The sequence below is a fragment of the Centropristis striata genome, chromosome 21, assembly GCF_030273125.1.
Source record: "Centropristis striata isolate RG_2023a ecotype Rhode Island chromosome 21, C.striata_1.0, whole genome shotgun sequence".
NCBI classification, from domain to species: domain Eukaryota; kingdom Metazoa; phylum Chordata; class Actinopteri; order Perciformes; family Serranidae; genus Centropristis; species Centropristis striata.
In genome coordinates this window covers 33,946,159-33,970,111 of record NC_081537.1, presented here as the reverse complement: position 1 = coordinate 33,970,111, position 23,953 = coordinate 33,946,159, and the positions used below count along the sequence as shown (strand labels likewise).

Genomic DNA, 23,953 nt, shown 5'->3' with positions numbered 1-23,953 from the left:
ACAAAAAATACAGAATTTCAGTACTTTTTTTACATTTATTTTTAGTATCTTAATTATTTTTACTAACATTTTAGTGCCTTATACTTATATATTTTAAAGTAAAATTTAAATAATTTCAAATAATTATTTTCTGTAATGTTTCACCAGTTTGACTGGTTTAAGTATTATTTCAAGAATTAAATGTAATAATTTCCAGTCTTATTTAAAAATTAAAGATAAGTTTTTTCAGTAAAACTTTTCCCATTTTAAAGAAGCAATGTGGCTGGCATATTAAAGTAATATCTAAATTACAAAAAATAAAGAATTTCAGTACTTTTTTTACATTTATTTTTAGTATCTTATAATTGTTTTTAGTAACTTTTTAATCTTTTTACTTTTATTTTAAGTAAAATTTAAATAATTATTTATAATAAGTATTATTTTAAGAATTAAAAGTAATAATTTCCAGTCATATTTAAAAATTAAAGATAAGTATTTTCAGTAAAACTTTTCCCATTTTAAAGAGTAATATCTAAGTAATATCTAAATTACCAAAAAATGAAGAATTTTAGTACTTTTTTACATTTATTTTTAGTAACATTTTAGTGCCTTTTACTTGTATATTTTCAGTAAAATTTAAATAATTTCAAATAATTATTTTCTGTAATATTTCACCAGTTTGACCGGTTTAAGTATTATTTTAAGAATCAAAAGTAATAATAATAATAATAGTCATATTTAAAAATTAAAGATAAGTATTTTCAGTAAAACTTTTCCCATTTTAAAGAAGCGATGTGGCTGGCATATTAAAGTAATATCTAAATCACAAATTACTTTTTTTACATTTATTTTTAGTATCTTAATTATTTTTAGTAACATTTTAGTGCCTTTTACTTATATATTTTTAAGTGAAATTTAAATAATTTCAAATTAATTAATTATTTTCAAATTAAATAATTAATTAATTAATTACATTTTCAAATTAATTAATTATTATTAATTATTATTAAATAATTATTTTCTGTAATATTTCACCAGTTTGATCGGTTTAAGTATTATTCTAAGAATTAAAAGTAATAATTTCCAGTCATATTTAAACATTAAAGATAAGTATTCTCAGTAATATAATATTTCCAGTAATATTATTATTTATTTAGTGAGCTTAACATGCAGTATTTGGACCAGTATTTCCGGTGTCCCGGTATTTCCGGTGTCCCGGTGCTCACCGTCCATGTCCTCGGTGTACCACATGTCCCAGCGGCTCTGCAGCCCCTGCAGCCAGGCGGCGGAGCCCCCGGAGCCCCCGGGGCCGCGGCCCGCCTCCCTCCGGACCAGCTCGCTCAGCCTCTGGATCCTGCGGATGTTCTTGAGGGTCGGGTACCGGCTGCCGTGCCTGATGACGGCGGTCAGGTGCACCGGGGCGCAGCGCTCGGCGGGCGGCGGCTTCAGCACCGAGCCGTTAACGGACAGCGGGTCCCGCAGCAGCCGCGGGTTCACCTCCTCGTACCGGGTCTTCGTGCCGAAGTAGGCGGCGATGTGCGGGATGTCCCGGGCCGGCGGAGAGCAGCCGGCCATGCGGGGCAGCAGCAGGCTGAGCGCCGCCAGCAGAGAACCGGAGAACATGGCGGCGGCCCGGACTCTAACAACCCGCCGCTCTGTTTGCTTTGTTGATGTTCCGGGTTCAGCTGACCTTTGACCTCTCTGTCGGTCCACACAAAAACATTCCCGGAGTTTCTTAATCGACGACTTTTTCATAAAACTACAATTTATAACAACAGAATGCAAATATAAATATACATATGTAGTTCCTATAGTATCTATAATGTGCATTAGGTCGCTACACATCACCAGTTTGACCTCATTTAGCTTAAAAAACAAAACAAAACACGATAACATTCGACTTCCGTTAAATAAACAGCTTCCGTTCAAAGCTTCTACTCCAAAATAAAAGCCGAAACGCGCATATCCACTCCCGTTCTTTATTTTCAAAATAAAAGCTTATGATCAAAGGCTTCATCTGAAAGTATTCATTTATAAATGTAACAAATAGAAAAATCAAAGTGAACAGCAAACAGCAGCATGTGACAAATAATATAATAAAAAAACACAATGCTGCTAATTATACTAACTTGAACATTAATAATGACATTATTATTATTTTTATTTGTAGTACTAGTACAACTTCTGTGACTTCACTACTACAACTCCCAAAATAATGCTGGTACTACTTACACTCAGGGTTGGAAGACCTTTACTATTACTATACTATTCTATGTACACTGTAAAAGTAATCCATTACAAGTAAAAGTCCCTTTTTTCAATCAAGTATTACCTTCTCACTGTTTTAACTACTTTCTAAGAAGTCCACTAGCAGTGGTTCCTAACCTGAGGGGTCAGGCCCTCCAAAGGGTCACCAGATGTGGTTGTGAGATGATTAAGAAAAGAAGAAAAGGAAACTGATTCACTAATATGCTTTAACTTTCAGGTCTTTGCTCTCTTCTTTGATTTTTAGGGAACCATTGATCATTTATGATTATATAATCACATCATCTGTTATATATAACAATAATTAAAATAAATTAAGTTAAGATCCTCCTGTAATATAGGCAATAATAATAAGGCATAAACATAGACAAACAACAAGTCTGAATTGTGTGTTCACTATGTAGTTGGACTGCAGTTATACTGGAAACCAGTGCTGGAGTTGTTCCATTGTGATTTCCCTCATTGGTTCACATGGAGAAACTGTGCTTGGATGTTGTAGCAGTTAGTTTGAGCTCATCGTGTTTTTTTACAGTAACATCCTATCGCACAGAAAAGGAAACTTGCTCCCAGTCCCAGAACAGCTCCTCCCACTGGGAGACTGATGGTATCGGACTGCAGCTCTGTAGAGAGACACGAAGACAAACATTAAAAACGAGTAAAAAAACAAGCATCGAGTTCAGCGTTACACTGGTCTCCATCTTGTTTGTGATACAGGAAGCAGACCATATTTGGACTGTGGAGGAGGAGAGGGATCTGATCACTGACTACAGCCTCTCTACACCTCAACCTGACTGAGAGAAGCTGCTGATAATTACTGTTAGCATTAGCTGGAGCATTAACTGGGATGTTAGTTTTGGCTAGCAACAAACAAAAACAAAATGTATCTTTCTGACCTCATAAAACTGAGCAGCGACTCCTTGGAGTGTCTGTTAGTCCAACCAAACACTGAACAAGACATTTAATGGACAAAACGTTCAAATAAACTGTCATTAAGTGAAAATACAGTGAAAGGGTCAAAGTTATGAGACCAAACCGGGTCTTAGTGACCTGTCAATCAAAGGTAGCCCCGCCCCAAATCATACGGTTCTTTATCTTCTATTTTCTTCTAAATGGGGCCATTATTAGAACTATTGACATCAAATTGTCTTGAAGAAGATTTTTTACTAGTGATTGAGACCATAATGTTGTCCTGAAAAAATCCTGAGGTAATAAATCAAGTGAGAAGTTTTCTCGACAGCCGCCGTCAGCGCCCCCTGTTGGAATATTTGGCAAAATGCAGCTTAAGGCACTTCCTGGTTTGCCTCCCTGCTCAGACCAGGAGGTTGCCGCCTGGTAAACATGCACTGAAGAAAAGCAGAATATTGGGCAAGAAACTAGCTGGGTTTATCAGATTGCTCATAATCTGATAATGGGTTTCATCCAATCAAGAATATTTGTTTATGCAATTTACAACTGTGTGCATGTAAAAGTGTGATCACAAACACTTACGGAGTCGCATCACATGCGGCTCTTGCAGCCCGGCATGCTCCACCATGCAGCTGACATCTTGCCCTGTGTTTGGCGGGAGCTCCAGGCGAGAGTGGATCTGGTAACGCCACGGCCCGCCAGGCATCTCTGTGACGACCACACCTGGAGGGTCAGGTATGACTTTGCCGTCCAGCTGCCAGGTCAGTGTGATCTGGCGGGGGTAGAAGTCGTAGGCGCTGCAGACCAGAACCTCAGAGTCTCCGCCGCCGACAGAGCTGGCTGACCTCAGCCTGCTGACCGGAGGAACTGCAGGATGTAAACACAGTCAGCTGTATTATTGTTTACTGTAAAATTGACCTGGCTACAGCTGCACTTTTAAGATTTCATGCTCAAACAGATGTGATTGTACTGAGGGCCACTTCAAGGGAGGGTGAGGGCCGTATGCGGCCCCCGGGCCTCCAGTTGCCCATCCCTGATCTAGCTGGTATATTATCGGTAATATTTGGATAAATTAATATTATTTTAATGTATAATTTTAGTAATTTTATATAATTATTTTTTATGTATCATTTTAGTGATTTTAAATAATTCTTTTCTGCAATATTCTAGCAGGTTGGCCAGTATATTCTTATTAATTGATATATTATAGTATATTTTTGGTTGGTCAGACTGACCTGCTTTGTCCTGACTGGCTTTCAACACCAGAGCACTCTGGACTTTGCAGTAGAAGTTCAGGTCCTGTCTCCTGACCGCCAGGAAGTGAGGATTATTATTAACTTCGTTTGCAAACTGGAGTCCGTATTGAGTAAATCCTACCACCTTCTCCGTGGAGCTGTTGTACAGGGCCTGCAGACGCCCGTCGTACTGGTACTGAATGGAGTACTGCAGGTCGTTCTGCCAGAACTGGCACGTCTTCAGGATGTGGAAGTACTTTCCATCTGAAACATAAAAGAAACATTAAGTAACATTAATTTTACATTTTTTCATCTATATCTTTATTTATTTATTTCTACCTATGTCATTTTTCGTCCTTCATACTGATACACTAGCCTGGTATACCCAGACTGCCTTGCGTGCTAGAATTTCATTTTGAACCTCCATCCAGTCTGGAAACCAGAGAGGATTCTTAGCCCTGTTTTAGGGATCCAATCACAGAGCGGGGAGGGACGGCAAGACGATGACGCGTACTACTCGGCAGACGGAAGCTTGTAGTTTTCTTACGGATCCAACATGGCTGCTGCAGACGCGAAACTCTCTTTAGCTGTAGATGGTGTTTTAAATAGTTTAGAGCGAAAGTTGAAAGGCGAAAGGTCTCTGGGGGCTCCGCTGAGATCACCGGCGTTATGGTAGCGGGGCTAGTAGCGGTAGCGCTACGTTAGCGGTAGCTATTAGCCCCGCTACCGTAACGCCAGTGATCTGGCTCCGAGCCGGGGGACAGCAGAGCCCCCAGAGACCCGCAGCAGCTTGTTTATTGCCCATAAAATCAGTGGATGTGTGTGGCTGAATGACATGAGGGGGAATAAAGCGTGAAAATAAATAATCTTGCAGAAAGCGAGAACTGGAGAAGCAAAGCAGCAGCAACACTCTCTCACAGACACACACACAACAAACATCCATCTCTGTAGCTCTACTACGTCATCTGGTATAACTGATCTGATTGGCTAAGAGCTACCTACAGACGCTTTGATAGACATTCTAAGCGTCCAATAAACGGCTCCGGAGGATCGTAAACCACACCTCCTCTACGGAGAAATGAACGGCTGGTTTCCAGACTCAGGACGAGATTATCTTAGATGGGCCCCCGCGCCCAGATCTCTCCTTTTCTCTTGTTGTTCCTCTCCTCTCCTCTCCTCTTTCTTTATAAGACATGACTAAATGTGCAGCTATTTACCCTGCAGATTATGAGTGTATATTTTGAAATAAGGGGCTAATTCCCATCTTTCAAGTATAATATCCCTGATTTACAAAAACCTTTTTTGCAGATAGCCTATTTGTGCAATGAGCTTTATGTATCTATTTTATTCTTTAAAATAAATTAAATATTAATTAAAACATTGCAAGCAAAAACATTCTCTCCTGTTCCTCTCCTCACATCTCTCTGTGACAAGAGACAATAATGGTTAAGATTAACAAACTACACATGCGCTGTTGCTAAATACACTCTTCATATGTATTGGAATTCTGACACTAGCAGGAAAATAACTGACTAAATAAATAAACTATAAATGACTCTCTCTCTCTCTCCCTCCTCTCCTCCCGCATCACTCTCTCTGTCACCTGACAGCTGCTGGATCTCTCCCCTCTCTGTCTCATCCTCTCTGACGGAGCTACCAAACTTAGTTTCTGTCAAAGATAACGTGTTGTGTCAGGCTTTCATACAAGCTAATGGACGTTAACATTAGAGCGAGCTTGTTAGGTGACGTCACAAGGCTGTAAACATTGGCTGCGCTGTTTCTTACCTTGCTCTACGTTCACTTTACTAGTCCCAGCTTCACCTCACCACCTTTTTAAAAAATATTTGTTCATAAAATAAGGCCTCCATTTTCTTCTTCTCGTCTTCTCTTTTCTTTCCGTTTCTGAGCACCGGACTTGTGTTTACAGGACATTTTGAGCGAACTTCAACATCAAAGTTTGATCAGTGGGGGGGGGGGGGTTCTTGACCACTAGTTCAAGGACAATTAGGAAGAAAATAAATAAAAAGCTTTTAACTCAAATAAATATTACTATAATATTTATTTATTTATATTTATTTTATATAATTATAATTTGTATTATTTATTTATATCTATTTATTTATAGTAATATTAATATTACTATAATAATAGTTCTGGGCCCCCCCTACCCTGGGCCCGGGACAGCAGACCCGTTTGTCCCCCCCTATCGGCGGGCGTGCCCAGCCAGACTAGATCAATTTTGTGATTAGCTATGGTGATTAGTCTGGTGTTAGCCAGGCTACTGATACACACAAACATCAGGACAAATGTGAGCCTCTGAACACTTTCTGTTTCTCTATAACTATTGTTTCTGTTTCTCTATTCTCAAATATTCAGGAATAAATGAGCAGCAATAAGAGTTAAAGAGTTAAAGAGCTGAGAACACCGATCAGGTGTGTGGCTGCAGTGAAATAAACAGTTTGTTTGTTGTTGTTTTACCTGTTTGCTGATGAAGTAAAACGAGCACAAGCAGCAGACGTTGTTGGTCCATGTTCAGCCTGACAAAACAGAAAGTGGGACTTCAACGGACTTCAACCAATCAGGGCACATCTTGGACAAAGCGTCACCTGTTGATAAGATGAAATTCACTTCCTTGCCTGGCCACACAACTGCATCTACATTTTTTGATTTTATTCAAAGAGCATAAAATAAACAAATAAAAACATGGATTTTGTTTTAATGTATTTTTGTGCATAGACAATAAGTCAAGCATAAATTACACACAATGTTAACAAAATAATCTGAATTATCTTTAGAAGCATTTTTAAAAAAAAGGCCCGATTATAATATTTGCTGGCTAAGCTGAAAGTGCAAATGCCTGTAAATACCACCTAAAATGTTTACCATGACATTTTGGTATAATTTTATTGAGCACAACCTCGCCTATATGACCTGATAATTATTTTTTCACTTTGATTTACTGAATTTACAGTTTGAACACAAAAATACACACACAAAACATAAAATCTGATTTTGAAAATGATGTTGATTTTTTTTCAGGAACACAATCATGCTCAATGAAGAGGATAACATCTATGTTTTCATACTGAATATATTTGACCTTATCTCTGGTTTTACTTGGCCGATCATCATCAAACTAAATTGGCAATGAGTTTCAGTTCTGTAGAGGGAGTTGACAGCGTGGCGTCATCAAGAAGTCATGCGCCGGCGCTTTCGTGGAATCCAGTGGGCTAAACACATGATTTCTGTCACACCGTGGTGAGGTCTTGGGTTTTTTATGTTTTGGTCTCGTCACTGCTTTTATTTTGAAAAGTAACTCTCCTCTCATTTCAGATCACCTGCCCCTCCCTGTGTGTGTCACCTGTCTGAGTTTCTCCCCTAATTACCAATTGTGTTCACCTGGTGCTCCCTCCCTCATGTGTTAAATAGTCCGTGTCTCCCTTGTCCTGTGCCAGTGTGTCGTTTTTTCGTCTCGCCAGCATTTCCACAGTTCTTGTCATCGCCACAGTCATCTGCCTTGCTTCGTTTTCAAGTTGTTCTCCTCGTAAGAGTGATTTTCTTTTTGTAAATTTTCACAGCTTAGCTGCTCCCTTAGTTTGTTAGTTGTTTAGATTGCCTTTTGTTTTTCCTCGTTAAGAGTGATTTTGAGTTATTTAGTTTTTCTCCCTTAGATTGTTCCTCCATTTTACGGAGTGATTTTAGTTTAGTCTTTTTCCCTGTTAGGTTATTTTCCTCCCTTTTGGAGCGCCTTTTGTTTATTAGTATTTTAGGTTGTCCCTTTTTTCCCCCCTCCCCTAGTCTAGTTGTTTGTTCCTTATCCCGTAGAATAGTTTGCCCTGAGTTTCAGGATAGTCAGGAGTTTTGTGTTTTTCCCTCTTTGTAGGGATTATTAGTGTTATGGTCTTCTAGACTATTAATGTTCATAGCCTTTTTGTTTCCTCTGTTCGGGGAGTTCCTCTTGCTGACTAAGTGCCTAAATAAAGTGCTTTTGACATACTCTGATTTATCTCTGCGTCTGAGTCCTGCTTCGAGCCCAGCCTGACAATTTTATTATTATCTATTACCTGTATTATTGGATTTAAAATAAATAAATAAAAAAAAAAACAATGTGTTGATATAGAATCACTATGTTTTCATTTTTTAAAGAATGTGGATTCAGAACAGTGGGAAGTGATGTAAGATATTTAATATTTTCTTTGATCAGATCATCTGATACTAACACATGAAACAGCTTATCGTAAACCTAAAATTAATCATCATATTGGTAAAGCACATCATATTATCGCATGTCACACAATTATCCTGAAGTCTGCTTCATCCATCAGTCTCAGGAGTCTCCTAAAGCGACCCGTTGGTATGCAGCCCGCCAGCAGTCCAGCAGCTGCTTCCGAAGGGAGGGCTGAGCAGAGAGGACCAAGAGGAAGACTCCAGCTATGAAACAGACGAGCCCCAGAGACAGACAGAGCCATGCTGCTGCAGAGGCTGCAGGCCTGACAGGCAGCGCTGAAACAGAAACGTTCAGGTCCTTAACAAATAAAACTCAACTATGAGAGATAAATCATCTAGAGTTATTGAATTATTATTATTGATGCTTTTATGTAAGCAGCGGTTTAATTTTGTAAAGACAGGGCTTATTTTAACTACTTAATATGACTTGTAACTTCTGAAAATCATTATAAATTTATTATGTTTTTCATGTTAAACATAACTGAAACGAAATTAAAGCTGCCAGCTAAATGAAGTGGAGTAAAAAGTAGTTTGGTGTTTTTTATTTTGTGTCTGAAATTCATACCTTTATCATAAAACTGCAGCTTTTTCTGTGTGTTTTGGCAGAAACTGTAATCAGGCATGACTCTGCATGATGTCCCAGTAAATTGCATTTTCTCAACATTCTTTTAAATAAAGCTGTATAAAAAATAAGAACGTCCCACAATACATGTTCCTGAATGTGAACCTTGGATGTCAACAGCACAATATGTTTAATAAACCCGCCTCACCCCATGTTGAGTTGGCTGGGCGGCTCAGGGCTTGATGCTGCACGCTGCAGCCATGAACATCTCCTGTCTCTGGACGGACCGAGAGGCTGGCCAGCTGACTGAAGGTCCCGTCGCTCTCAGGGATCAGGTTGCTGAGAGCCACACCTTCTGTCACCTGAACACCATTCCTAGTCCATACGACACTGATGTCGGGGGGGTAGAAGCGGCTGATGTAACAGTAAAGGGTGTTCTCCTCCCCCGGCTCCTCCTCCTCCCAGGGGTAGATGAGTATCGTCGGGGCTTTTAGAAAGAGAAGGACATGGTTTGTTAAGACAACAAATCACCCTATAGACCAATTTACTGGTTGCAAGCATTGATGGGGAGATTTGTGGGAGGCGGAGCCTAACTGATGTGACAGGTAACGGACCCAAAATGGCATTAAATGGCCAAAGTTTGAGTTGCTGGAAATGTTTTTGTATCTTGTGAAAAGGCCCAATGTCTAAAGCAGAGAAACATTTGGGGGAAGACCACTCTCTTGACGCTTTGTGTTCATCTCCAGGACCTTGAATACAAAGATTTATTTGACAAAGGTTTTTTGTGTTATGGACTGAGGTACTGCTACTACTATGTATGTAAAATGTTAAGATTATATGTATATATATGGTGGCAGAACCCCATAGGGAAAAAACTGCAATTAACGAAGAATTAAGGGGGAAATGATGTCTTGCTAACGGTGGCGTAAAATGCTAAAGGTGATTGATAAAATTGCTTAACCAGCTCAGGCATCTGATGACTGGTGGGACAAAACACGCCACTGGCAAGTACCAGTACTGGTACATACAACCCTACAATGCTCCTAGCACTTTTATGAACATTGCATCTTAAAATCTCTCCAAAGCCACCAGACTCCACTGACAGAAACAATTTTCAAAGGAGTTGTTGGTCTGCTGCTGCCTTGATCTGTTATTAATCTGTTAATGTTTTAAAGGGTTAGTTTAGATTCACCAAAGTCCATTAATTCTCTAAAAAATGCAAACTTTCTCCTATTGACAGATTAAAATCAGTCAAGAAGTTTCTTAACTTATGAAGACTCAAGATCATAAAAAGCCCTTCGTGCTAAATGTGTTGTCCAGGAGACACACAATGACTAAACCAAAGAATGTGTCCTCTCTTTACCTTTTTCTTCAGTGGGACTCTTTTCGATCTTCATAGCTTTAGCAAGATAGTATTTATGTAGTCTCTCTCTGCTAACAAGAGCAAGGATGTAAAACCGAGGTGAGAGGACATCTTCCAGCTCCTCCAGCAGGGGCGCCGTCCAAACTGCTTTGCCATTTTTGAAGTCAGCGTATAACATCTGGTCTCCATTCCAGTGTATCTGGACCTGACCATCACCGGACTCAGAGCAGCCGTAGAACATTGTCGCTTCATGAAGAACTAGGTCATGAAAACACAAAAAGCAGGTTTTAGGGTTTAGATCTCTGGCACTCCTTCATCACTGTGAATATTCTCCACCAGCGGGAGCTCTATAGTATATTACTAGCCTTCAGCCGCCGTATGAAGTCCTGGAGGCAGCCAATGCTGGATGCTGATGGCAGCCAGTCTCAGTCACAACTAGTCTGATAGCGACACATTAAGGTCGCTTTCACTCATGGTGGAAAGTCTTTGGTCTTTGTGTTTGGACCCGGTGTGATTCACTTGGTGTGATTCAATGGTGAAGTTGCAGGCGGCTGTGGCTCAGTTGGTAGAGTCGGTTGGCACCCAACCGAAGGGTTGGTGGTTCGATCCCTGACCATCACAGCCTACATGCCGAAGTATCCTTGAGCAAGATACTGAACCCCAAATGTCTCCTGATGCTGCATTCATCGGTGTGTTAATGAATTCCCAATGGTGGCAGGTGGGACCGTTTAGGGTAGCCTCTGCCACCAGGATGAATGTGTGTGTGAAAGGGTGAATGAGCGCAGTCTGTAGTGTAAAGAGCTTTGAGTGGTCGGAAATCGACTAGAAAAGCGCTATATAAGTGCAGGACCATTAAGTGCAGGTCCATTTGCAACATTGTTGAATTTTTAATTTGCTTTGCTTTGCTTTCCACACTGTGCTTTGTCAAGTACACCAAGCATCGTGGACAAATGTCACACTGTTGATGTTGTCCTTCGTCCATTTGACAAAACATGTGAGGGAAAAGCTGCCACATTTTCAAAGCAAGTTGCGGACTACAGTGCATTGTTTGTTTGAGCATTCACACCAGCCCCATTGGGGGCATTCACACCTGAGCCGCTTGAAATGAACTCTTGTGCATTTTGTCGGATATTCTGTTCAATAGACGAGGACATTTGTTTATAATGCTTGATGCACTTGATAAAGCACAGTGTGGAAGCAAAGCAAACCAAATGAAAAATTCAACAGTGTTGCAACTTCACCACCGAATCACATCAAGTCCACCAGATGTGAAAGCGACCTTACGCCTGGATTCCACTGGATGCGTAACGGCTGCAGATCCGTCGTCGGAGCCGTTACGCACCCATTATAATCAATGTGTGAGATTCCACCGACTGCAGATCCGCTGCGTAATGAGTCCGACAACGCAGCGCCATCCGACAGCCCTCCAACACTGGAGCAGAGCTTCTATTTTTGGTGGACGACGGAGCACGACGCATGAATTCAGCACAGAGCAGATCGTTCGGGACAGGAAGTCGTGCACAGACACAAAATAAAACACCGGTATATTTTCAAAATAAAATACCTCGGGTTCGCTAACGAGGCCGGCTTGTTAACTAGCCGGCCTCGTTAGCGCTCGTTAAGACGGAGTCGCTGGATTTGTCTCCAGTCATTAACGAGGAGATGTTGATTATCTTCCAGTTATATCAATTGATTAGGCGTGAATTCGCGAGATCCCGTGCGTCCTCGGGACTCTGCTGTCCGCAACAGCTCCGACACAGACGGATCCGGTGGGTGTTGACGGACTGCGTAGATACGCAGCCGTTGCGGACAGACCCCTGTCGGAGTCGTTACGCATCCAGTGGAATCCAGGCGTTAGTGTCTGTATGACATGCACCAGGCTTTCCATTCATGTTTATGTAAACACATACACAGCATTATTAGACACTTTGAATAAATTACATCATACAAAGAGTGAGAAGTTTCATTTAGGGTGAGGGTGGTGGTGGATGGGTCAAATCAACTTCGACTGTGACCTGGAGTCCAGAGTTCATGTCCTATATGAAACCAAAGCCCCTTTCATAGTGCGGTCCAACAAATGTTTCGCTATATTGCCGGAAAGATCTGTGCTGGCTTTTTGCCTTAGGGCGTTCATAGCGATCCTGTGAAGGCGTGACATCATGCTGTTTCATAGTGCAGGAACAAGGTGGGAGGAGACTTAGTCAGAGCAGCAGCAGTGCTGTGCTGTAGCACAGTGCTAACAGGCTAACAGTTAGCTCTGTAGCAGTACAGTGTGTATGTACTAACAGGCTAACAGTTAGCTCTGTAGCTGTACAGTGTGTATGTGCTAACAGGCTAACAGCTCTGTAGCAGTACAGTGTGTATGTGCTAACAGGCTAACAGTTAGCTCTGTAGCAGTATAGTGTGTATGTGCTAACAGGCTAACAGTTAGCTCTGTAGCAGTACAGTGTGTATGTGCGAACAGGCTAACAATTAGCTCTGTAGCAGTACAGTGTGTATGTGCTAACAGGCTATTAGTTAGCTCTGTAGCAGTACAGTGTGTATGTGCTAACAGGCTAGCAGTTAGCTCTGTAGCAGTAGTGTGTATGTGCTAACAGGCTAACAGTTAGCTCTGTAGCAGTACAGTGTGTATGAGCTAACAGGCTAGCAGTTAGCTCTGTAGCAGTACAGTGTGTATGTGCTAACAGGCTAGCAGTTAGCTCTGTCTGTAGCAGTACAGTGTGTATGTGCTAACAGGCTAACAGTTAGCTCTGTAGCAGTACAGTGTGTATGTGCTAACAGGCTAGCAGTTAGCTCTGTAGCAGTACAGTGTGTATGTGCTAACAGGCTAGCAGTTAGCTCTGTAGCAGTAGTGTGTATGTGCTAACAGGCTAACAGTTAGCTCTGTAGCAGTACAGTGTGTATGTGCTAACAGGCTAACAGTTAGCTCTGTAGCAGTACAGTGTGTATGTGCTAACAGGCTAGCAGTTAGCTCTGTCTGTAGCAGTACAGTGTGTATGTGCTAACAGGCTAACAGTTAGCTCTGTAGCAGTACAGTGTGTATGTGCTAACAGGCTAACAGTTAGCTATGTAGCAGTACAGTGTGTATGTGCTAACAGGCTAACAGTTAGCTCTGTAGCAGTACAGTGTGTATGTGCTAACAGGCTAGCAGTTAGCTCTGTAGCAGTACAGTGTGTATGTGCTAACAGGCTAGCAGTTAGCTCTGTAGCAGTAGTGTGTATGTGCTAACAGGCTAACAGTTAGCTCTGTAGCAGTACAGTGTGTATGTGCTAACAGGCTAACAGTTAGCTCTGTAGCAGTACAGTGTGTATGTGCTAACAGGCTAGCAGTTAGCTCTGTCTGTAGCAGTACAGTGTGTATGTGCTAACAGGCTAACAGTTAGCTCTGTAGCAGTACAGTGTGTATGTGCTAACAGGCTAACAGTTAGCTATGTAGCAGTACAGTGTGTATGTGCTAACAGGCTAACAGTTAGCTCTGTAGCAGTACAGTGTGTATGTGCTAACAGGCTAACAGTTAGCTCTGTAGCAGTACAGTGTGTATGTGCTAACAGGCTAACAGTTAGCTCTGTAGCAGTACAGTGTGTATGTGCTAACAGGCTAACAGTTAGCTCTGTAGCAGTACAGTGTGTATGTGCTAACAGGCTAACAGTTAGCTCTGTAGCAGTACAGTGTGTATGTGCTGCAGCAGGATGTTTTCACTTAGCGACATCCGTTTGTTTAAAACAAGCACCGGACACTCTGTGCACAGTAAGCGAAGTTGGTTTGTTTACGATCAGCGGCGGAGGCTGTGCACAGTGATTGGCTCACTGTGGGACCAAGGGGGAGGCGTGTTGTGACAGCCAGCCTGTCCACGCCCTCCTATCCACCCCCTAGATATGTTGTGCGGCGCCGATTTGCCCCGTCGTAAATGGCGGAAGATCTCAAATCTCCGCCTCTCTCTGTCATGGCGGATGCCGGTTGCCAGTTTGGATGCGTCTGAGCTCAGTAGGATAGAGGCAATGAATAGTTAATCACCATGCGTTTCGTTTCCAACAAATATTTACATTCGTATTGGTCACGCTTTCAACAGTCCCACCAATTCTCTGCCTCTGTGACTCCCTCTGGAGGCAGGACATTTGTGGGATCACTTGATCCCGGCATCCCGCTTCTGGCGTGTTCACAGTGGAGGCGAGACGTTACAGAGCCGCAAATGTTCCGGCATGAAGCGGCTCAATGAAAGGGGCTCAAGAGTCGCTGTTGTTATGGGGAGTCGACCTGCATAACTGATCCAGTAGTTCAGTTGTTTTTTGTTCTTTTGCCCTAACCTAGGTCAGCTGGTTTTATTTCCTTAATATAACAGTTTAAAACGTTCCTTTAAAGGTTTCAGATACTGGGCCGACATGCTAACTGGTACTTGTTGATGGGAAGGCGACGCCTCTGGAGACTTAATCACCTTTTCTTCAGCCTTCATTCTCTTCCCGGACTGTTTTCCTACACACTGGAAAAAGTAATTTAAGACACTTTAAATAAAAATTAGGACCAGAAACAGAACGATGACTCTTTACCTGTATGTGCTGTGCATAAGAATTGACCCAAAACCAGTAAAACCAGTGAGTAGTCCATGTGGTCCCGTTATTTCTGTATGCAAATAAAACAATAAAGTCTGCGGCACAGCTCTAAAAATGAAACTAAACTAACAGTGACTGATGAGTGTTAAGCTAGTGGCTGTTAGATATGTAGCATTTGACTTTCAAAATAAAAGCCTGACTGGTTATAAGGATCTCATAACATTAAAATTGAGTTTGGGAAGGTTGGAAATATATTAAACTTTTAGAAATGAAAAATTAGATCAAAATATTTGAAAATCTAAAATAATTCCTTCAATCTTACAATGTTTGTTCAACACAGAGACACAACCTTGTGTTCTTTGTGGAGTTAATTTAACATATTAATGATGCACTCTTATTTTCTTATTTTATTAATGATGCACTCTTATTTTCCAAGTGTGCTTGTCCAACCCAACAGGTTGAGAGTTTGTCATGATGACACTTTGTGACGACACTGGAGTCAAGGTCTATAAATATTTTCAGTCATATGGTTTAACTTGTATGTTCACATATTTATATCATATTTGAATCATTTTAATACATTATGTACAGTAATGTTTCAGCATTTTAGTTTTAGTTTTAGTTTAGTTTAGTTTCATTTTCCATCATATTTCAGGAGTTTAAACAGTAAAATTTGAGTATTATTTTTAGTAATGTAATACAGCCTTCGGACATTATTATCATGTTCAGAGCAGAAAGATTTCTCATCAACCAGTAATGCTGCAGTGTGATTTCTAGTCCGTCTTCCATGATGAGAAAGTCCAGACGGAAAGACACAGGAGACAAAGTGAAGACAATAGAGGCAATCTGCTTTCTGCTAAATAGACATATTTTTATTATATATATAATCAAAGTATTTATAGAAATAGTAGCCATGAATATAATATAATGAAAAAAACATAAGTAATAATAAGTATCAGAAATATAACTATAATATTTGATACTTTTAATTGATACTTTTTGTAAACTACGTATTAATGTGTTTATTTTCCCCCAGTAGAAAGTTGAGTTGTAGTTAGTCTCTGTGGCCACTAGAGGGCAGTGAGTCATGATCATTTATGTTTGTCAGCAGGAAGGGAAGCCACCAGAGTCAGACAGAGACACAGGGAACAAAGTGAGGACATCAGAGCTTCTCATTTATTGTCAGGGTACAGCAGGATGTTTTTGATAAGAAGAAGAAATTGCCAAAAATCCACCATTTATTATAGAAATAAACTGTATATAGTCATCTAAGTTTGAACTTTCTGACAGTTTCCATCAGAAAAAGTAACCAAAACAAAGTTTAAAATTGTGATAGTTCTGCCAAAATCACTATTCCACGTCATTTAAAAGGTATCCAAAAATAATGCATTTGCACTCAACAGACCCTGTTAAAAACAATAAATTCTGCTCCTCAGGGACACTGTGAAGACATGAGGGAGTCTGAAGAGACAAACGGCCACATGACAAATACTCACTGAAAAGATGTTTACACAGAGCTGAGAGGAGAGGACAGGAGAGGAGAGGCTGGAAACATGGAAATAATTCAATACGTAAAATATATGGAGCAAACTTTTTTTTTCTCCAAGATTCGTGACACTTGTGGACACTTGGAAAAGTGTTGTTTATATAGATTCCATCTTATTCGAATAAAAAAATAATAATTTATCAGAGAAATTCAACATTTTTTTTCTTTTTTGTGATTTATGTCATTATAACTGTGTTATTCTGCTTGCATTGTAACCACTTCTAGCCATGATTATGCAGATTCCATAGAGCTACAGGATTTATATACATATATATGATATTGCAGTCAAAAACAAGTCGACAGGGAGTAAAATGTAAAAACAGCAAAAAACGCCCTGCAACTGATTGTTGGGGTTCAGAGGGTTAAAAAAATCTTATTTTTCTTCATGTATCTACTTCCACATCATCAGACTGTGAGCATGTGTCTCCTTCTAAAGGTTATCTGTGATGACATGCTGGAGTCATAAAGATTACCAGCTGATATTCAGCCGTACGTAACTGGTCCTGCAGAACTACAGCACACAACGGATCCTCAGGAGGAGTTACTAGCTGTCCAAGAGAAGGCTACCACTAACGCTGACAGCATGCTAGTCTCATAGATAAACAGCATGTGGATTCATGTTGTGACTAAATACGTACCAGAATAACTGGGCACCATCCATGTCCTGGTCCCAGGTTGAGAGGTATGGAAACATGAGCAGACCACTGATTTACACCATTTAGTCAATTAGTCATTAACATAAGGACATCCCAGATAATCACCATGGAACCAGTTCAGAACCAGGTTAAAGTGTAAAAACATCTCCTGAATATAAGAAGATTAAAAACAACAACTCTGCTGCTCCATCAGTGGATCCAGATCCATGCAGTCTATCTGTAGGACTCTGGGTCCATGTAGAACCTATATACAGTCTATCTGTAGGACTCTGGGTCCATGTAGAACCTATATACAGTCTATCTGTAGGACTCTGGGTCCATGTAGAACCTATATACAGTCTATCTGTAGGACTCTGGGTCCATGTAGAACCTATATACAGTCTATGTGTAGGACTCTGGGTCCATGTAGAACCTATATACAGTCTATCTGTAGGACTCTGGGTCCATGTAGAACCTATATACAGTCTATCTGTAGGACTCTGGGTCCATGTAGAACCTATATACAGTCTATCTGTAGGACTCTGGGTCCATGTAGAACCTATATACAGTCTATGTGTAGGACTCTGGGTCCATGTAGAACCCATATACAGTCTATGTGTAGGACTCTGGGTCCATGTAGAACCTATATACAGTCTATGTGTAGGACTCTGGGTCCATGTAGAACCTATATACAGTCTATGTGTAGGACTCTGGGTCCATGTAGAACCTATATACAGTCTATGTGTAGGACTCTGGGTCCATGTAGAACCTATATGCAGTCTATGTGTAGGACTCTGGGTCCATGTAGAACCTATATACAGTCTATGTGTAGGACTCTGGGTCCATGTAGAACCTATATACAGTCTATGTGTAGGACTCTGGGTCCATGTAGAACCTATATACAGTCTATGTGTAGGACTCTGGGTCCATGTAGAACCTATATACAGTCTATGTGTAGGACTCTGGGTCCATGTAGAACCTATATACAGTCTATGTGTAGGACTCTGGGTCCATGTAGAACCTATATACAGTCTATCTGTAGGACTCTGGGTCCATGTAGAACCCATATACAGTCTATGTGTAGGACTCTGGGTCCATGTAGAACCTATATACAGTCTATGTGTAGGACTCTGGGTCCATGTAGAACCCATATACAGTCTATGTGTAGGACTCTGGGTCCATGTAGAACCCATATACAGTCTATGTGTAGGACTCTGGGTCCATGTAGAACCTATATACAGTCTATGTGTAGGACTCTGGGTCCATGTAGAACCCATATACAGTCTATTTGTAGGACTCTGGGTCCATGTAGAACCCATATGCAGTCTATGTGTAGGACTCTGGGTCCATGTAGAACCCATATACAGTCTATGTGTAGGACTCTGGGTCCATGTAGAACCTATATACAGTCTATGTGTAGGACTCTGGGTCCATGTAGAACCTATATACAGTCTATGTGTAGGACTCTGGGTCCATGTAGAACCTATATACAGTCTATGTGTAGGACTCTGGGTCCATGTAGAACCTATATACAGTCTATGTGTAGGACTCTGGGTCCATGTAGAACCTATATACAGTCTATCTGTAGGACTCTGGGTCCATGTAGAACCTATATACAGTCTATCTGTAGGACTCTGGGTCCATGTAGAACCTATATACAGTCTATCTGTAGGACTCTGGGTCCATGTAGAACCTATATACAGTCTATCTGTAGGACTCTGGGTCCATGTAGAACCCATATACAGTCTATCTGTAGGACTCTGGGTCCATGTAGAACCCATATACAGTCTATGCGTAGGACTCTGGGTCCATGTAGAACCTATATACAGTCTATCTGTAGGACTCTGGGTCCATGTAGAACCTATATACAGTCTATCTGTAGGACTCTGGGTCCATGTAGAACCTATATACAGTCTATCTGTAGGACTCTGGGTCCATGTAGAACCTATATACAGTCTATCTGTAGGACTCTGGGTCCATGTAGAACCCATATACAGTCTATCTGTAGGACTCTGGGTCCATGTAGAACCCATATACAGTCTATGTGTAGGACTCTGGGTCCATGTAGAACCTATATACAGTCTATGTGTAGGACTCTGGGTCCATGTAGAACCCATATACAGTCTATGTGTAGGACTCTGGGTCCATGTAGAACCTATATGCAGTCTATGTGTAGGACTCTGGGTCCATGTAGAACCTATATACAGTCTATGTGTAGGACTCTGGGTCCATGTAGAACCTATATACAGTCTATGTGTAGGACTCTGGGTCCATGTAGAACCTATATACAGTCTATGTGTAGGACTCTGGGTCCATGTAGAACCTATATACAGTCTATGTGTAGGACTCTGGGTCCATGTAGAACCTATATACAGTCTATGTGTAGGACTCTGGGTCCATGTAGAACCTATATACAGTCTATCTGTAGGACTCTGGGTCCATGTAGAACCTAAATACAGTCTATCTGTAGGACTCTGGGTCCATGTAGAACCTATATACAGTCTATGTGTAGGACTCTGGGTCCATGTAGAACCTATATACAGTCTATGTGTAGGACTCTGGGTCCATGTAGAACCTATATACAGTCTATGTGTAGGACTCTGGGTCCATGTAGAACCTATATACAGTCTATGTGTAGGACTCTGGGTCCATGTAGAACCTATATACAGTCTATGTGTAGGACTCTGGGTCCATGTAGAACCTATATACAGTCTATCTGTAGGACTCTGGGTCCATGTAGAACCTAAATACAGTCTATCTGTAGGACTCTGGGTCCATGTAGAACCTATATACAGTCTATGTGTAGGACTCTGGGTCCATGTAGAACCTATATACAGTCTATGTGTAGGACTCTGGGTCCATGTAGAACCTATATACAGTCTATGTGTAGGACTCTGGGTCCATGTAGAACCTATATACAGTCTATGTGTAGGACTCTGGGTCCATGTAGAACCTATATACAGTCTATCTGTAGGACTCTGGGTCCATGTAGAACCTATATACAGTCTATCTGTAGGATTCTGGGTCCATGTAGAACCTATATACAGTCTATGTGTAGGACTCTGGGTCCATGTAGAACCCATATACAGTCTATGTGTAGGACTCTGGGTCCATGTAGAACCTATATACAGTCTATCTGTAGGACTCTGGGTCCATGTAGAACCTATATACAGTCTATGTGTAGGACTCTGGGTCCATGTAGAACCTATATACAGTCTATGTGTAGGACTCTGGGTCCATGTAGAACCTATATACAGTCTATGTGTAGGACTCTGGGTCCATGTAGAACCTATATACAGTCTATCTGTAGGACTCTGGGTCCATGTAGAACCTATATACAGTCTATGTGTAGGACTCTGGGTCCATGTAGAACCTATATACAGTCTGTGTAGGACTCTGGGTCCATGTAGAACCTATATACAGTCTATGTGTAGGACTCTGGGTCCATGTAGAACCTATATACAGTCTATGTGTAGGACTCTGGGTCCATGTAGAACCCATATACAGTCTATCTGTAGGACTCTGGGTCCATGTAGAACCTATATACAGTCTATCTGTAGGACTCTGGGTCCATGTAGAACCTATATACAGTCTATGTGTAGAACTCTGGGTCCATGTAGAACCTATATACAGTCTATCTGTAGGACTCTGGGTCCATGTAGAACCTATATACAGTCTATCTGTAGGACTCTGGATAATATACTTAAATATTCAGGTATTTTTATTTTATTTTTATTTAAAAAGACACAAATCGGCCACAAAATGACCATAACAGACACAAAATGACTAAAAAAACCCCACAAAATTACCAAAGAAAGACATTAAGTGGCCAAAAAGACTAAAACACATGAACACTTTAACACAGTGGAGACAGAGCTGACTTCCAAAATGATTTGGCGACCCCCAGAAATCATCTTGCGACCCCATTTTGGGGTCCCGACCCCAAGGTTGAGAATAGCTGCACTAGAATGGGATGGATGGACGTCTGTACGCACACAGGCATAAAAATGGAAAAAGTTTTTTCGCCCAACTTGGACTGCACAAGTTGGACCAATTTTAAAAACTGTTGACCCAATAAGTCACTTGTAAAATATGGTAATTTTATAAGTTACACTTTCAGCTGTTTTAAACTCATTTAATATTTTACAGCATAAAAAGTAAAAGTATTTGAACTGGACAGTTACAGTAAATATGATCTGTTGTGAATGATTAACCAGTCTGACCCTCCAGACCACAGAGGCTGAATTGAACTTTGCAGTAAAAGAATAAAATCAACTTGAACTCTGAACCTGTTGAACATTTAGATAAATCATCAAATATTGAAGTTATCATGGTCAGAGTTCTGCTGAAGTCATTGACTTTTCTTTCATTTCCAAAGAATAATAAACATCTCAAAGTTTCAATTTGGGTTGAAAGTGGTTGAGTGTGCGTGTGTAGCTGACTTACATGAGGGTGTGGGGACTCACTGCCATTCTGGGGACTAAAGAGGCCGTCTCCATAGATCTCTAAATGTGTTCAAGTTTTTGTGTTTAATTATGTATTTTTTATTTATGTTTTATTATTCAAATAAGAAACTAATTAAAGCAGCTTTAAAGAACTTTTATTTTGTGTTTGGCGCCCCCTTTGGAGAAAAGCAGTAGTGCTCTGATTAGCACCAGACTCATCTTACTGCAGTCTAAAGGCTCTTTCTATTGATTTGAACAGCTCTTTTTCTCAGACATTCTTTGACACAGAATGTGAATATTACGTGGCAAAAAAGCCAAATGATTTTTGTCAGGTTGTTTTGTTTGCTTGTAAGGATTATAAAACAACAACAGGACCTGGAGTCTGAACCAGGAGGCCTTCTCTGCTGGCCTAACATAACCACAAATCATGATCATGATTATGATAAAAGTTCATTTAATTTTTTTTCCCTAAATATCTAAAAGTATTCATATTCTCCTCATGTCATATTATGGTCCTTCCAGTGCTGCTGTTTTTAGGTTAGAGTTTTTATCCAATCAGAATTCAGCTATCTTATGTTGCCAGGCTGTATGAAATCTGCCCGGGCCTTCAGAATCAGCAATGCGGGCGTCTGTGCACAGTCACAGAAAGTCGTGATACTTCACGTTTTGACATGAAAAAGTTTTTTTTTTGTTCTGTTATTACATTAAATGACCAGTGTGTGTGTGTGTGTGTGTGTGTGTGTGTGCGTGTATCTGTAACTGTAATCACATCAAAGCATCAAAGCGTTGGGGTCGACCAATCAGAGCAGAGCAATCAACGGAATTAACAGCTGTGGAATCTTCTGGCAGAGTGAAAGCAGCCAGAGGTGGGCAGAGTGTAATTTCTGGCCTCGAACAGAAAGCATTTTTGGCAAAACCATAATACCTATCATTGATCCGACTTCACTTTGAGCGTCCTGAGTTCTTCCTGAACGTCTACATATGTTTTTTTTTAAGAAAAATGAAAAAATAGCTTTGTTAGAGCGATCTAAAAAAACTGTTCCATCTCCGTTTTGCCGAAATCTCCCTGCGTTTTTAATATGGGAGCCAATGAGGCTGTTGGTGGTGTTGGTGGATCATCTGTGCATCCTACGCCCAAACTATAACTCTGACAGCTTTACCAGAGGATTGTGAGGGAGAAGACTAATTTTCCTACGTTTCTATGTATAAATTATTTCTGTAGAGTGGAATTTGCGGCCTGGAGCGCAGTTTTCAAATTTATTTTTTGACAGTTTTTTCTCTCCCTCTACACTCTGGCGATGATGTCACACACTCTGACACGAACATTCCGTGCAATACACACCCATTATAATCTCAGAATTTCTCCAAAAATGATCATGGTCATTGAACAGGGATTGATAAAAAACTATATGACCTATCGAAACGAGGATTAATACACCGATACACAAGACTTGTGTCTACTGTTTAAAGTTTAAATGGAGTCTCTAGGTGAAATTATGCCGGAGAAGTAGACGTTTGAAAATCTCCAATTATTGTTCTTTTTCGCTCATTTTCTTTCTGCCGTCCCATTCATTTCAATGCAAAATTTTGGGCAGTGAAAAATTCGTATTCTGTAGAGAAAAGTAATAGCACACTGATCCCGATCAAACCGCACGTTTTGATATATAATTTATCCTGCAACTCTTCAAGTTGTAGGACTAGTAGCGGGACGAAATTGCGTCCGGAAGAGGAAGAAGAAGAAATCCACAGTATAACAGTAGTGCAGCACTGGTCCCTGCAGATATTGCTGGATGGGACCAGTGCTGGGGAGATTGCCCCGAGGCCCTAATAATAATAATAATAACTGGCAAACATTTATTATTCATTATAACTAACACAATTTTTTATTTCTTTCTATTATCACTCATTATTTTTATTTACTTTTTGGCCCTGGTCCTGACCCAGTTTGTCCCTGGTCCTCTTTCTTCCTGGTCCTGACCCTGTTTGGTCCTAATCCTCATTCTGACCCAGTTTGGTCCTGGTTCTGACCCCATTTGCTCCTGGTCCTGCTTGGTCCTGGTTCTAGTCCTGACCCTGTGTGTCCCTGTTGGCCTACAGTCAGTGAATGCCTCTCAGGACAGAAATAACCCCACCCGGGGCTGCGGGACATAAATCCTGTCCTGTTAGACCCGTCTGTCTGGGTGCGCTTGTTTTCTGTCACCTGACACCTGGCCGAGCCCCCCTCTCTGCTCAGACCGTCCCAGA

The 23,953-nt window shown here is 40.8% G+C and overlaps 3 protein-coding genes across 3 annotated transcripts in view; all 3 read right to left on the bottom strand.

The window, feature by feature from the left end:
* Positions 1 to 1,809, bottom strand: part of minpp1b (multiple inositol-polyphosphate phosphatase 1b) — a 22,694-nt gene extending 20,885 nt beyond the window's left edge. Inside the window, exon 1 of the mRNA XM_059324939.1 lies at positions 1,206 to 1,809. Coding sequence (XP_059180922.1) covers positions 1,206 to 1,809 — 604 coding nt within the window. The remainder of the gene's footprint in view (positions 1 to 1,205) is intronic.
* A 49-nt stretch (positions 1,810 to 1,858) lies between these two features.
* Positions 1,859 to 6,915, bottom strand: LOC131959157 (class II histocompatibility antigen, M beta 1 chain-like). The gene is made up of 4 exons (XM_059324256.1): positions 6,864 to 6,915; positions 4,386 to 4,649; positions 3,733 to 4,017; positions 1,859 to 2,864 (listed from the first exon to the last, which is right to left on the bottom strand). Exons 1-4 carry the CDS (start codon positions 6,913 to 6,915, stop codon positions 2,758 to 2,760), a joined length of 708 nt encoding a protein of 235 aa, XP_059180239.1. The 3' UTR covers positions 1,859 to 2,757.
* A 1,797-nt stretch (positions 6,916 to 8,712) lies between these two features.
* On the bottom strand, positions 8,713 to 10,778 carry LOC131959156 (H-2 class II histocompatibility antigen, I-E alpha chain-like). The gene is made up of 3 exons (XM_059324255.1): positions 10,538 to 10,778; positions 9,383 to 9,661; positions 8,713 to 8,888 (listed from the first exon to the last, which is right to left on the bottom strand). Exons 1-3 carry the CDS (start codon positions 10,776 to 10,778, stop codon positions 8,713 to 8,715), a joined length of 696 nt encoding a protein of 231 aa, XP_059180238.1.
* Between the last annotated feature and the right edge of the window lie 13,175 nt (positions 10,779 to 23,953).